This window comes from Eurytemora carolleeae, unplaced genomic scaffold (assembly GCF_000591075.1).
Source record: "Eurytemora carolleeae unplaced genomic scaffold, Eaff_2.0 scaffold1618, whole genome shotgun sequence".
Taxonomy (NCBI): Eukaryota; Metazoa; Arthropoda; class Copepoda; order Calanoida; family Temoridae; genus Eurytemora; species Eurytemora carolleeae.
Genome location: NW_019397861.1, coordinates 47,049 through 62,380, shown reverse-complemented (window position 1 = coordinate 62,380; position 15,332 = coordinate 47,049). Strand labels below are relative to the sequence as shown.

The 15,332-nt window shown below is 33.1% G+C and overlaps 1 protein-coding gene across 1 annotated transcript; it reads right to left on the bottom strand.

Moving 5' to 3' along the window:
- Positions 1-1,807: 1,807 nt before the first annotated feature.
- Positions 1,808-14,588, bottom strand: LOC111716138 (sodium/potassium-transporting ATPase subunit alpha). Its single transcript, XM_023491563.1, has 9 exons — positions 14,470-14,588; positions 8,342-8,537; positions 7,332-7,407; positions 6,610-6,697; positions 5,364-5,481; positions 3,308-5,291; positions 3,144-3,246; positions 2,843-2,957; positions 1,808-2,227 (listed from the first exon to the last, which is right to left on the bottom strand). The coding sequence occupies exons 1-9, from the start codon at positions 14,571-14,573 to the stop codon at positions 1,997-1,999; spliced, it is 3,015 nt and encodes a 1,004-aa protein (XP_023347331.1). The 5' UTR covers positions 14,574-14,588; the 3' UTR covers positions 1,808-1,996.
- Positions 14,589-15,332: the final 744 nt, after the last annotated feature.

The following is a 15,332-nucleotide window of genomic DNA, read 5'->3' as shown; positions in this document are numbered from 1 at the left end:
AGGCTTATTAAAGAGGATTTTAGGTATAAATATCTGAAAACTATAGCTAAAGAGAATAGCATATATATTAGAGGGGAATTTAGTGAATCTCTCGGTATGAATTTTTTCAGTCCCTTTCAGCCTGAAAGGGAGTTCAAAGTGTACAAATCATGTAAATGTTCACAAATTATATGCAGTAGAGTACATTAATATAGTCTGTTCCCTAGACTATCCATTTCAACTTCAAATTTTTTAAAGCTGTTAAATAAACTTTACAATGAATTAGGTGAAAAAAACATCATTTGATTTATAGTTATAACAGAAAATCATCGTTTGTAAAGTGAAAGGTATAGGTTCTATGTGAAATGATCATTGGTCAATTATGAAACCAGCCTATTTCATAATTTGCTTTTCTTTTAATTTTAAATTAGATTTTCTATAAAATGATATTCCAGGGCCCAAAAGGTTATATAGCACAAATATGTGAAGTACACCTACAGTATGGAAACAGTACAACAAAATGGCTGTTTTACACTTTTTTCTGGTAAATTCCCCTCTAATATATATTCTATTCTCTTTGATTCTAGCAGATAAAAGAGTAACCTATAGTTAGTATGTATAAATATCTGAAAACTATTCTTTTAATGGAATTGCAAACGATCGTTTAACGATCGCTTGTAAAAACGATTAACCTTGGCCTGCATAAATGAAAAAGACAATGAAAAACCTGGCGAGTTCAGTGAAAACTTTATTATTTAATTCATTAGACCAGAATAGGTTTTAGATTAGCGGGTTTTAATGAAAATTGTTTTATACCAAAAAACAGCTTTTTATTAAGAAATGCCTCTTCATCAAAGTTTGGGTGGAAAATTTGATTAACAAATTTGATAAAGCTTTGGTGCAAATTTAATATCTGATTTAATTAAATGTTAAAATTAGTAGCTTCCTATACTTTCTTTCTTTATTTTTTTTCTATATTTCTATTTTACATTTTTCTTTCTTTCTTTCTTTCTTTCTTATTTTTCTTTTGTTACTTCTTTTTTTTATTTCTTTCTTTCTTTCTTTCTTTCTTTTTCTTTCTTTCTTTATTTCTTTCCTTATTTCTTTCCTTTTTTTCTTTCTTCCTTTCTTTCTTTCTTTTTTCTTTCTTTCTTTCTTTCTTTCTTTCTTTCTTTCTTTCTTTCTTTCTTTCTTTCTTTTTTCTTTCTTTCTTTCTTTCTTTCTTCTTTTCATTCTTACTTTCTTTTTTTTTTTTTTACTTCTATTTTCATTATTTTTTTCTTTTTATTTAAGAGACCAGATTTTCTGAATAGCAACATAGAGTTGAACCGGTTTGGTTGAATCATTTCACACAAGGTAAGTGGTTCAGCTATGTAAACGCGGTTCAGCTATGTCTACTCGGTTCAGCTATGTCTACGTGGTTTAGCTATGTCTACGCAGTTCAGCTATGTCTACGCAGTTCAGATATGTCTATGCGGTTCAGCTATGTCTACGCGGTTCAGCTATGTCTACTCGGTTCAACTATGTCTACTCGGTTCAACTATGTCTACTCGGTTCAACGATGTCTACTCGGTTCAACTATGTCTACGCGGTTCAGCTATGTCTACGCGGTTCAGCTATGTCTATGCGGTTCAACTATGTCTACTCGGTTCAGCTATGTCTACTCGGTTTAGCTATGTCTACGCGGTTCAACTATGTATAGCTGTTCATTAAATTTTGTTTTAGATATGAATCATACATTTCACTCTATAAATAAAACAACGTTCTCTGAAGATCAGGGTTGCAACTCTCTCAAAATTCCATTTAAAAATACCTAGAAGAAAATGAATATAATTTGCAATAATTTATTCAAATATCACATGTTAACCATGATCAAATGCTTGGCTAAAGTCTCAAAAGACTTTTATCTACATTGAGTATTTGTGGTTTCAGGTCGATCCCTAGCTGGGGTTTTCTGAAAACTAGAACACGTGTCAAACAGAGCACATGTTCAGTGAAACTCGGGAATACCACGTGTTTAGTAGTAGGTCTCCTGTTCCACCCATCCTCCTGGACGTATACGCAGGATGTACTTCCTGACCTCGTCAAATACAAAGATGAGGATGGAGAAGGGTACGGCGATGAACCACCAGTTGATCTTGAGAGGGTACATCTTTAATCCCTTGTCCATACCGGGGGTGTAGGACAAGAACGCTGCTAGTAAGGTCTCAAACACCAACCCAAAGTTCATGATCCAGTTCTTCATACCCTGCAATTCAAATAGAAATAGTTTTTGTTTTTGTTTTGCGACAAAAATGATAATCGTAGCTCAGATCTTTAGAACAAACAAATAAGATATTCTGATTCTTTCTAGAGTCAATGGCAATTCCAAAGTTATGACTTTCTTAATGAGAGCTTTGATAATGTAAACTTAAATTCAATGAAAATAGGTTCGTATCCGATTCACAACGATACTCTGTAAACCTTTATCTGATCAATAATTTGGAGTAAATCGTACTTTTTCTATCCTGTAAAGTGTTTAATTCTAATCATTTCTTCCAATTGTTTGGCAGGAAAAATGCGCAAGTCACTTTTTTAGAGAAACCATACAATTGAAAACCATTAACTTTAAAGAGATAAGCCTGCATAACTCATCCATTCATGGTCAGTAAAAACTCTATCAAGGGTATCATTGTGACTCGGAAAAACCACTCTATAAATGGAGCGTCACTTGAAATTACAACTTCAGTTCCTTGAAGAAGTAACAGATATTTCCTTTCTGTTACTTTTACAAATAAAAAACAGTGATTATTTAACCCAAGAAAAAAAAACGATAAAAAAAAGAAAAAAAACTGTTTTTTAAAAGTTTTGATTTTGTTCTAACCTGCTGGAAAACTGAAAGTTTCCTAGTTTTACAAATGATGAGGTCAGCCCACTGAACAACAACAATAGAAACAAAGAAACCAGTATGGCAGGTGTATTCAAGAATCTTCCTATCCCTGAAAATAAAAATCTTTAAAACCTTGTTCTTAAATTATAAATGTGGTCGGATGGTTAATGATGAGATCAAAGAGAATGTTTCATGTTTCCAGGGGGATTGGTTTTCCAAGAGATTGCAATGACCTGGATTTCAATGGAAACCTAGCTAGATTGCCAGGTTTAATTAAATTCTTGAATTATAATACCTATAGGTCCATTCTTGACCGTAGGAATCTGTAAGATCATTAATTGCCTTGGCATCCCAAGATCTTCTTAGACCAAACAAGTAAGAAGGCAAAAATCCATTTTCTGAAAAAATAATCATCATTATTACTTTTGTTGTACATTAATATAGAAATAAAATGTTTACCTGCTAGTATAACAAAGTATGTAAAGAATCCAGCAGCAGCTTGGATCATTCCTATCATACCATATGCAACAGAAATTAATCTTTCATTGACAAGTTTGTCAGTAAAGGGGTTTCTTGGCATTCTTTTCATAATATCTGATTCAGCCTCTTCGTAAGCCATTGAGATGGCCGGGATCATGTCTGTTCCAAGATCAATACACAGGATTGTAACTGTTCCAAGGGGTAGAGGAATATCAGCACAGATAAACAGGAGGAAAGGAGTGATTTCAGGAATATTGGACGTCAACGTGTAGGCAATGGATTTCTTCAAGTTATCAAAAATCAGTCTACCTTCTTCAACACCAGTAACAATGGAGGCAAAGTTGTCATCAAGTAAGATCATGTCAGCTGCCTGCTTGGAAACATCAGACCCAGCAATACCCATGGCTACACCAATATCAGCCTTCTTTAGCGCAGGAGAGTCATTAACACCGTCACCTGTGACGGCAACAATGGCACCAAGACGTTGACAGCCCTCCACAATAATCAGTTTCTGCTGGGGTGAGGTTCTAGCAAATACAATTTCACTATGGTACTTTAAAATATCATCAAGGGCATCAGAATCCAGTTCTTTTAGTTCACCACCATGGACAACAGCAGCATTTGCATCTCGGGGATTTACTTCTGATACAGGTATGTTTAGTCTTGCAGCAATGTCATCAACAGTCTCATTTCCCTCAGAAATAATACCAACAGACTTGGCAATAGCTTTAGCTGTGATTGGATGGTCTCCTGTAACCATGATAACCTTTACACCAGCAGCTCGGCATTTACTGACCGCATCTGGAACAGCTGCTCTTGGAGGATCAATCATGGACATAATACCAACGAATCTTAATCCATCAACGGGGAAGTTAATATCATCAGCATCAAAAGGATAACCATCAGGAAACTTTTCTTTGTCCAGACGATAGTCACAAAATCCTAGAACTCTCTCTCCAAGCCCTCCAAGCTCCATGTATGCAGATGTAAATCTGTCCTTCCATTCCTGAGTTAATTCTAGATCTTTTCCGTCCACAGATATGGTAGAGCTTCGATCTAGAATTCTTTCAGGGGCTCCTTTCATAACCAAGAGGTATCTTGGGTCATTATCATCCGTTTCATGAATAGAAACTTGGAACTTATTGGTAGAATTAAAGGGAACCTCACATACTTTCTTGTTCTTCCTCCTAAAGTCCAAAACATTTCCATGGGATAGTTCTGTGCACTTCAGAAGTGCAGTCTCAGATGCATCACCATTTGCTTCTCTCTTAAGAATTGGAACTTGTTCTTGGCCAGGTTTAAACTCAGCTCTGTTACAGAGCATAGCAACACGTTCCAAAGCTTTCCAGCCTTGGCCATTCTTGTTAAAGCTCTTTCCAGATTGATCTTCAGAGGTGTCAGCCTCCACAATTTGGTTGTCAAACCACATGTGGGCAACTGTCATTCTATTTTGTGTTAAGGTTCCAGTCTTATCAGAACAAATTGTCGATGTTGATCCAAGTGTCTCAACGGCTTCAAGATTCTTCACCAAACAGTTCTTAGATGCCATTCTTTTTGCAGTTAGAGTCAAGCAGACAGTTACTGTTGCAAGAAGACCTTCAGGTACATTAGCTACAATGATACCAATCAGGAAAATAACTGCATCAAGCCAATGATATCCCAGAATAAATGCAATAATAAAGAAGGTGACTCCCAGAAAAACAGCCACTCCTGTGATCAGATTGATAAAATGATGAATCTCCTTGGCAATAGGTGTATCTCCGGTATCTAGTCCAGACGCTAGACCAGCAATACGACCCATAACAGTGTAGTCCCCACAGCTGATAACACATCCCTTGCATGTTCCCTCAACTGCATTGGTTGAGAAGAATGCAAGGTTCTTAGTCTCCAGAGGGTTCTCATGAGTGAATTCAGGAGACCTAGCTTGAGGTTCAGATTCTCCAGTAAGGGAGGAGTTATCAACCTAAACCATTTTATCAAATTTAATTAGATTTAAAACTTATTTATTTTTGAACAAGTGGGTCACTTTTTGTACCTTAAAAGAGCGAGCTTCAAGAACCCTTATATCTGCTGGAACCCTGTCTCCGAACTTGATCTCCACAATATCTCCAACAACAAGCTCCTCTGCTTTAATGGTAACTTTATCTCCGTCCCTGAATTTTTAATCAAGTTTGCAAAATGTCACACAATCTTTTATTTATAGTTTCTCTCACAGTGCTGTAGCTTGGAAAAATTAAATTTGCCAGGTCGAGAGTAAAACAAAAAACTCTTATTTTGAGCTCGCATTTTGAATAAATAAGAGGCAAACTTGAGATGTTAAAGCTTTTCTAAAGTTAAGTGGTTCAGAGTGAAAAAAGAAAATAAAATACAATTTATTTTTCTTTTCTTTAAACAATCTCTCTTCCAACAGTGAAGAGTTAAAGAGGAAAACTTTTAATTTTATTTGATGAAATGTTTTCAACATTTTTCCTTTTTCTTTAGAAGTCAAACTTCTAAACAGAATATTTTAACAGCGCTAAGGATCAGGATCAGTTCACAGCATTTTTTTTAGCTTTCTACAAACCTGGATCCGGGCCCTAATTAAGGCTTGAAAGTTAAAATGGATCGGTAATGTAATCAATTATATTAAAAGCTTTTAAAGGCTTTTGAAGGAAGCAAAACAGGATTTTCAATCAATTCCTTTAAACCATGTGAACTATGAATTGACAGGGAAAGCAAAAAATGAACAATTGGACCCATTCACTGAAGAATAGGAAGACGACATTTAAGCAATTTCAAGTTTATATAATGTTGTAAAAATGCAAATCGTTGCACCTGTAACTTGAAATAAACTCAGATAGTATAATGGGTCTGTGAACACTGCACAATTTATGTGTTTCATGTAAATTGAACTCTTTTAAAATTATAAATTGAGTTTAACAGTCGTCTTCCTTTTCCACAGTTTTATGAGTTCCACTGTATTTGTTTATATATATATATGTATATTTATGAAAAGAAAGAAGAAAGGATCATATAACAATATTTTATCCTAAAGTTTCAGTGAAAAGGAAAACTATTGCACAAGTTTAAGTACCAAATAAACTCTTGGATCCCAACAAACTTGGTTAAGCCCTTACTATTGTCTTCTTCCATACAATGCTAACATTTTAAACTATTTTTATAGAATTTTCAAGTTTTACTACTTGGACAAATTTTAAAATGCTTTTGAGTTCATTTTTAGAAATATTTAAAATTCCTTGATTTTAAAATGTTTTTGCCAAATAAAAAGTAAATTTATTGACCTGTATGCCAGGGCATACTGGGGAACTAGATTGGCAAAGGATTCCATAATTGATGAAGATTTAGACTCCTGATAATATGAGAAAACACCTAAAATTAGAAAATATTATAAAACGGCACAGTGATCTGAAGGCTGCAAGCTCTCACCCAAAAATGCATGAGAATTTAGCCAACTACTTCCTAAAAAACTAACGCTAAATGCAAGATTTTTTAAAGCTTAAAATGTACATGTCTAGGGCTACACAAAAGTATAAGTAAGTTAGTTAGATAATATTAAAGGCCATGGTGTTGCGACACTTCTAAATTGAACCATTCTTGATAATTGAATCAACTTTTTATAGCAGTCTGGATGTTTATGAAATTTATTTTTCAAATAATGTTTGAGTTGTACCAAGGATGTAATGCAAGGAAAGTTAATTGTGGTCGTGTATACTCTGCGTACATATTGAAACCAGTTCTCTTTGAATAGAATAGATGCATCAGTGTTCGTTTAGTATCCGAGGAGGTTTAAAGCATTAAGTTTTGATAAATTTGATAATTAACATAATAGTTTCCTTTGACCAGAATATTTCATTGATTTTTTTATGTGAAAAATGGATCCCATGTCAGGCTGTAACATCCGTTTTGTGTTTACATTACCGCCCAGAGACAGTACACTGCAGTACAAAAGAAATAACTTTCCTTGCATTACATCCTTGAGTTGTACAATGTACAATTTACTGACCAGTAATAACAACAACAGTGGTGAGTACAATGCCCAAGTACAGGTTATCATCAGGAGGTTCTTCCAGGGTCAGCGCCTAGACAACATTTTTAAAAATAAATATTGCGACTGAGAAAAATATATAGGCAAAAAAAAAACAATTTCAGTACTTACTGAAAGATAAAGAAATCAATATAGGAATAATGGATAAAATTTGAAAATAATAAAATGACTAAAATAATATGGGGTCTATAAATGAAAAGAAACATACAAGGATTAAGGACTGAGAACTAAAAGGTGTTTTACATATGAAAACTTAAAAACAATCCTTGAAAGACAAAAACAACAAATGTTTGGTTTTCCTTTAATGAGAGAAGATTTTCTCGTAAACTCAGAAAGACTTCATCTTTAAAAGTATTGAATAAAAAATTTCAGATCATGACTAATATTATTCTTCGTACCATAACAGATATCCTAGCTATCGTGGTAGATATTCTACATATTATGGTAGATATTATAAATATTATGATAGACATAATTCTAGATAGCATGGTAGATATTACATATATCATGGTAGATATTATAAATATTATGGTAGATATAATTCTAGATAGCATGGTAGATATTCTATATATCATGGTAGATATTATAAATATTATGGTAGATATAATTCTAGATATCATGGTAGATATTTTAGATAGCATGGCAAATATTCTAGATATCATGGTAGATATTCTTGATAACATGGTAGATATTAAAGATAGCATGGTAGATATTCTAGATAGTATGGTAGATATTCTAGATAGCATGGTAGATATTCTAGATAGTATGGTAGATATTCTAGATATCATCATGGTAGAGTCGCCAAGAGACCTTTAACTTAATGGCATCCATTAATACGTAATGAACCACAGTCATGCCAGCCTGCCTGGGGAAACAAAGGGGAATTTTACAATAAAGATTTATCTTTAAAACAGGGAGAAATGAGAAATAAGAAATTATTTTACAGAAAAGATGACAACTGACATTACCTGGATCGTATATGCTACAAAGCAAAGGATTGCTCCCAGCCAGAGGAGCAGAGCAAATCCACCAAACAGACATTTCATAAACTTGATCCATTCTGGGGTCTTCGGAGGAGGGGTCAGAGCATTTAATCCATCCCTCTCAAGATTAGCTTTGGCCTTAGCTGTTGTTAAACCTCGGTCGGGATCAGTCGTGTATCTCCTAAAACAAAACAAAAAATGCTTAATCTGAGCTGAAAACTTTAGAATTGTGGATTTGAGATTAATGCTTGATCTCCTCTTCTTGTTAATCTTCAGATTATTATAAACTATATCCACTAAACGAGTGTACAAAAAAGAGAGGATTAAGACAATCATAAGTTTCCACAGTGGATATTCACATTAAGCGATCGGGATTAAAGGTATCCAATTATAAAGTTTTCAGCTCTGTTTATTTCAGACAAGCTTTTTTGTCTATAATTGACTTTTGCCGATGCGTTTGTATCCAATAAAAATAAAATGGCTGAACAGATCGGGCACAAATTTTGTGGAGACCTAACATGACCCCAGGGAAGGTTTTTGAATGCTCCGAATTGTCTACAAAATTTTTTTATTTTTTGGTAAAATTTAAAAAATCCAAAAAATGTGTAAATTTGCAAATATTGAAAGATTGAACAACAACTAGAAGATGGACGCAAAGCGCCCTGATAGACTAGTATAGAATATTAAACTTTCTTTAATTCAATTATAGATATTTTTTTTGAAAATACTTCAAAACTTTGCAAATATTAAAATAATAATGAAAAAAGTTTGGATGGATGAATTGAATAAGTTTACGTTAAATGCTGTGAAGAAACAGTTACCCCTCAAATAATAAACTTCAGAGACAACTTCTGTCTTCAGTTTATTTTCTTATATAATATTATAAAAATTTCAGGTGATTAAAATCTCATCCGCAACGGTGTACTGTGTACTGTGTATTGTGTACTTTGAAGTGAACTGTGTACTGTGTACTGTGTACTGTGTACTGTGTATTGTGTACTGTGTACTGTGTACTGTGTACTGTGTACTGTGTACTGTGTACTGTGTACTGTGTACTGTATACTGTGTACTGTGTACTGTGTACTGTGTACTGTGTACTGTGTACTGTGTACTGTGCACTGTACATACGTACTGTACTCTACTGCACATAATTTGTGAACATTTACATGATTTGTACACTTTGAACTCCCTTTCAGGCTAAAAGGGACTGAAAAAATTCATACCGAGGGATTCTTTAAATTCCTCTCTAATATATATTCTATTCTCTATGGGTGCAGTACTACACAAAGATATCTTCTAATAATGGATGTTCCCCCACTTTAAGAAACATTATCTTTTCTAAATCTCTCAACCAACATTGGCAAAAAGCGCAATTACATGTTTTCCGCCCCCCCCCCTGGTTTTATCGGAAATTGGTATCAATTGTAATTAAAAAGAGAAAGACACTTTAGACTATAAAGTTTTGTAAAAAAGAATTGTAATCAGTCTATCTCGTGTTTATATAATGTATATATAACAATAACAATAAATCTGATAATCCATTGATTACATGAAACTTGAGATTACTCAATAATATATATCTATAGTTCTCTAGAGTGTATATACAGATATATCTTCCTTACTTTCCAAACTTATATTATGAATATATTAAATATATATAGATAGATAGATACATCAACTTTTCCAATCTAACAATACTATACAAATATAGGATCTAATAAAGTTTAAGCAAGTGAGAGAATTGCACCTGATTTTTTTAAAGGGAGTGTTCACGAAAAATGAAAGGGGGTATAGGCTTAATGCGATTAAAAAGGGCTTTTGATTGCTACTAATCTTACTTCTATCTGTTGCGTCTATAAAGAGAAATACTTCATATGTTTGGTGCTAAAGTGCGCAGCAACGAAGCAAGGGTTACCCACAACGGATAAGACTGTAAAGACGACCTAAAACTCTAAAGATATGAGAATTTCAAGGTTGAAAGACGGCTTCTGCCTTGAAAAACTATTTTAATGACTTTAACTTATTTTGGAAACAAGTTCTCAAACTGCAGTGAATCAATAATTATTGAAAACAGACAGTGTAAATACCGTAGAGTTTTCTTTCAATTCTTATCCTTTCGCAGAGATATAGACAACTCAGAAGCTTAGTCATTAACTTTGTAGACAGACTCAACTTTACAGTGTCGCAACGCCTTGGCATTTTAAAAATTACATAAACATTTTAAAAATGCAACGCGCTTGTTTGTGTCTAGAGTTTATACGGAGTAATTCGCAAAATAATGCTCGATTTTTGTGTGCTCATCTTGGTTTGTAGTGCTTTGTGGTTAACCATGCGGATATTTTTAAAACTTTACTGATCTACAACAGGTCTTTCTGTATATCGTTATATATATTAAAATATATGCACTTATTACTATATTAGATAGAAAAATGCTGTTAGATTCAAGATAGGATTTTAAATACTAAAATTAGACATTATTTTATTTTAAAAATACTTCTAAAACACTGTATAAGTATTTTTTGGATGAATAACTGTGGTATCTGGGAACCACAAAACCGTGCAATAAACTGGTATCTAAAATCTACACTTAATGAGATTTATACAAGTACTTAAACCTGTTTCTATCTATCATTTGTGTAACCTGTTGACATTGCAGATCGCGCTATTGACCAGAGTGACCGTCAGGGTGAGTTGTTCCCCAGGTCTAATTTTTCTTCTTCATTAGTTAGATATATATTAGTAGATACCATTTATACCATTTAGAACTTCTGGGAGGTTGGAAAATGTAGCGAATAAATGGTTTGAACAAATTTAATTTAAAAATAATTTCTTCTATCAAAATGATAGAAATCCATAAGAAATGTGGGAAATTTTGGATAAAAATCCGCGAAAATTTTCAAAACAGTACACAAAATGACGAACTGTTTGCATAAAACATGTGCAGTTTGTCTCACACAATATGGTAAAACTCGACTAAAATTCAAAAGATTACTCCTGCTACTCCTGGAACCAGTGGCCAACTATCCTAATGTTATTTGCAACAACTGTCACAGAAACCTCTATGATCTTGACAAGAACAAGGTGGAATACCTGGGAAACTGGATAGAGAAAATATCAAAGGTAAATATAAGTTGTTTTTTCAAGTATAAGCACAATTAGATGCTTTATAAGTTGGGGCTAAATTTGAAATAGCCGGTATAATCAGCATCTATATTTAATATATGAGGAAATGAAATAATAATCTCTGTATGGTTATGTCCGATCATAACTCAGGAACCCCTCAATTAATTTGCCTCAAATTTTGATTGGGGAACTCTGTAGAACCATAGGAATGTCTTTTTGTGGTTTAATTATTTAAAGTTAAGTGGGTTGACTTTAATTTCCAGTCAAAGAAAGGTTCCAAGCTAGTTTTATATATAACTATATATTTAACTAACTTGAGAATCCATCTATAGAGTTTTCCAAATAAAAATCAACCCACTCAACTAAAAAAATTTCTAAACCAAGCTAAGAAAATTCCCGTGGTTCAAGCGAGTTTCCCAATTCAAATTTGAGTCAAATTGGACCAGGGGTTTATGAGTTATGATCGGACATACAAACAAACAAACAAACAGATAGACAAACAGTGATTATTCTATTTTATATATATATACATAGATGACGTTTCTCTTCTGTTTATAAATCAATCTTTCTTCGAGTATTTAAAGTCAAAGTATAAGTACTATTTACTAACTATAATTGTAAACTAAAAAAATTTATTTACTGTGATAAAAAAATATTGGATGTCATTAAAATACTTTATATGTTTAGATTGACAGATCCATGGTCTTAGAAGATCCTCAAATATAAATCTGAAAGACGAAGAATTGGCTTCATCTAATGTATCTTTTCCTAAACCTGTAAAGTCTTCAAGATTATGTTCAACTTGTTGTTCTATTGCTCAGTTTATGGCCTTTGTTTGAGAGCTGGTTGAGCTCAAATTACATAATGTTCAGAAGTTATCAAGGTGTAGGATTAGATGGAAATAATGTTAGTAACTTTCTAAAACTGACAGACAAGCTTAAAGATGATTTAAAAAACGATAAAAAGTACAACCTATTGCCAATTGTTCACTGTCTGAAAAAGTTTCAAAAACATCAAGCAGAAACCTTTGGTATGGTAGTTGGAGAAAATGTGGAAACTGCTGTTCAAGAGTTCAAACAATCTTATAAAGATTTGATCGAATATGTTCAAAATACATTTGATGGTGTTGAGCTGAGTGTCACCTGGAAAGTTCATATAGCTGTATGTCATATATTACCATTTCTTCAATCAACAGAACATGGCCTAGAAGTTTACTGTGAACAAACAGGAGAAGCTATTCATCATGGAAAAACATGGAACAGATACAAACGAAGAGTCAATCATGAAGATTATGCAAAACGGTTAAAATCCAGTGTTGTTGAATTTGCAGCACATAATATTAATTAAATGTAGTAATTAAAAATGTAAATATTTCATGTTGATTAGTTTCAGAATAGTAACTTATCTTATACATGTTTCGTATTTTTAAGTTTAAAAGAACATTTAACGTTTATGATATGTTATATAGCTTATAAATACACTATTATCATTAATTCTATAGAGAAATTTCGTGGATTTTTAATTTCCAAAAAATCTTAAAATTTCCAACCTCCCAGAAGTTCTAAATGGTATAAATGGTATCTACTAATATATATCTAACTAATGAAGAAGAAAAATTAGACCTGGGGAACAACTCACCCTGACGGTCACTCTGGTCAATAGTGTCTTGCTCCATACCCTGTTTTTGGCCCCCTTCCCCTTCCCTGCTTCCTCGCCTCTAATTGTTCCCCCTTTTCCTGCTCCCTTCCCTATTCTTGGTCCCCCTTCCCTCCTCCCTCAACTATTCTTTTAGGCCTTTCCCTCTGCTCCCTCCACTATTCTTAGTCCCCATACATTTCGTATTATCCATTCCCTGTAAAATTTGTATGTATTTTTGTCTAGCCATCACGGATATAGGAATTTCTTTAATCCGTCAGCTGACATTAGTTTTTTTTTATATTTTTCCAACAAATAATATCGCATGTTAGAAATATATTTACAATTTCAACAAAGTTAGATAATTTCCACAATTGACTAACATATTTTTTATGGAATGTTTAAGTTCAATTTGAAAAATAACCGTTCGCATAATGTCTACATATGGCAAGTGATGATTTCTGGAATTCTTTTTTAAAGAATTTTTCTAATTGGCCAAATTTGATAGGAATGGGTTCAAAAAAGAATTAATATTATCCCAATATCTAAGTAACATAGGCTCTATTGAAGTGGATAAACATTGTACAATGTACAGTATAAATACATGTTATCTCTCGAACAAGACAGTTATGTAATTATAATTATCTAACAGCCAAGCGGTAAGAGAGCTTTTAAATGTACTAGATAATAGATTTATGAGTACTAAGCTAACAGAGAAAATCTATAAATTTGGCTGGTTTGTTTGTCTATTGGTTTTGTAATAATTCACATTATTACGTTTATGGGCCCGGGGAGTCAAAATTAAAGAGTTTGTCAGAATTTCTAAAAATTTGAAAATCCATGATGAAAACCGGCCAAAACTTTACGAAATTTTATGGCGTTATTATTTTAGTAAAATATACACGCCCCACCGACGTACATTTGAATATCTGAGCTGGGCCAACCTTTGCGTCCTACTTTGGACTGTACCGCCAATTTACAATTAATAAAGGGGTAGGAGGAGTGTGTAAGAAACATTGAAAAGCTAAAGTTAAGCGCCATGCATGGAATAAAATAGAATGAAGAATATTAAGTTCTGAACTACAATGGGCCCCGGTGTAAAAGGAAGACGATATTTAACTACAATGGGCCCCGGTGTAAAAGGAAGACGATATTTAACTACAATGGGCCCCGGTGTAAAAGGAAGACGATATTTAACTACAATGGGCCCGGTGTAAAAGGAAGACGATATTTAAGCAATTTTTACAATTTTATACAATTGCTGTGTATCATGGTTACTGAAGTATTAAAAATCAGAACTTCAGTATAAATGTCGTCTTTCCAATCCACAACATTTTTGGGTCTGACAGTATTACCTGTAAAGTTCTTCTACTGGTATTTTATGATCATCGACCTCGAGTTCCTTCTTCAAGTTGTCAAGATTTCGTTCTAAACAAAATAAAAATAAAAAATATGTCATTCTTTAAAAAAAATCTAAAAAATACAAAACGAAAAAAAATACTATTTATCGTTCAATTCTAAAGGTTGCAGTTAGAAGTAACTTGTAGCTATAAATATACCAGTAATCTCTGTTTGACCGATCATAACTCATAAAACCCCTGACCGTTTTGCCTCAAATTTTAATCACGAAACTTGGTAGAACCACAAAAAGGGTTTAAACCTGGCTTAAAAGTTCTATATTATGTAATTAGACTAATAAAGAGAAAGACTAGTTTTCTGGCAGAGCTGGGTTACCAACCTAGTTTTATGTAAATGTTTAATAACAACAACAAAAACAACAACAAAAACAACAAAAACAACAACAAAAACAACAACAAAAACAACAACAAAAACAACAAAAACAACAAAAACAACAACAATAACAACAACAACAGTAACAAAAGTATGCATGCCCATTCTATTTTATATGATAAAGTTAGTTCTCAATATTTTATCTTGTTTCGAGAAATATGAATAACGGTTTTATGATTTTTTTATCAAATACATTGGAACCCATAAAGCCATTGTACAGGGAAACTATTAGACTAAGACCCATATCACTAAATAAGTTGATTTTCATGGCAGTTGGTATAATCCTTTTTGCAGCACACCAAATACACATAGTATTGCTTGAATGTCGTCTTTATATTCTCAATGTAGTTGTGCTACTATATATTTTCTCCCGTTTAAAGATGTTTTTATTTTGAATAGAAATAGATTCTAAAAAGTGTAGAAATGT

Excerpts from the sequence above, each read along its gene's own strand:
- LOC111716138 (XM_023491563.1), bottom strand. The coding sequence starts at position 14,573 with ATGACATATTTTTTATTTTTATTTTGTTTAGAACGAAATCTTGACAAC. Across the intron at positions 5,292-5,363 it reads TTGAAGCTCGCTCTTTTAAG|GTTGATAACTCCTCCCTTAC; the intron begins GTACAAAAAGTG and ends AAAATGGTTTAG. Across the intron at positions 2,958-3,143 it reads GGTCAAGAATGGACCTATAG|GGATAGGAAGATTCTTGAAT; the intron begins GTATTATAATTC and ends TTTTATTTTCAG.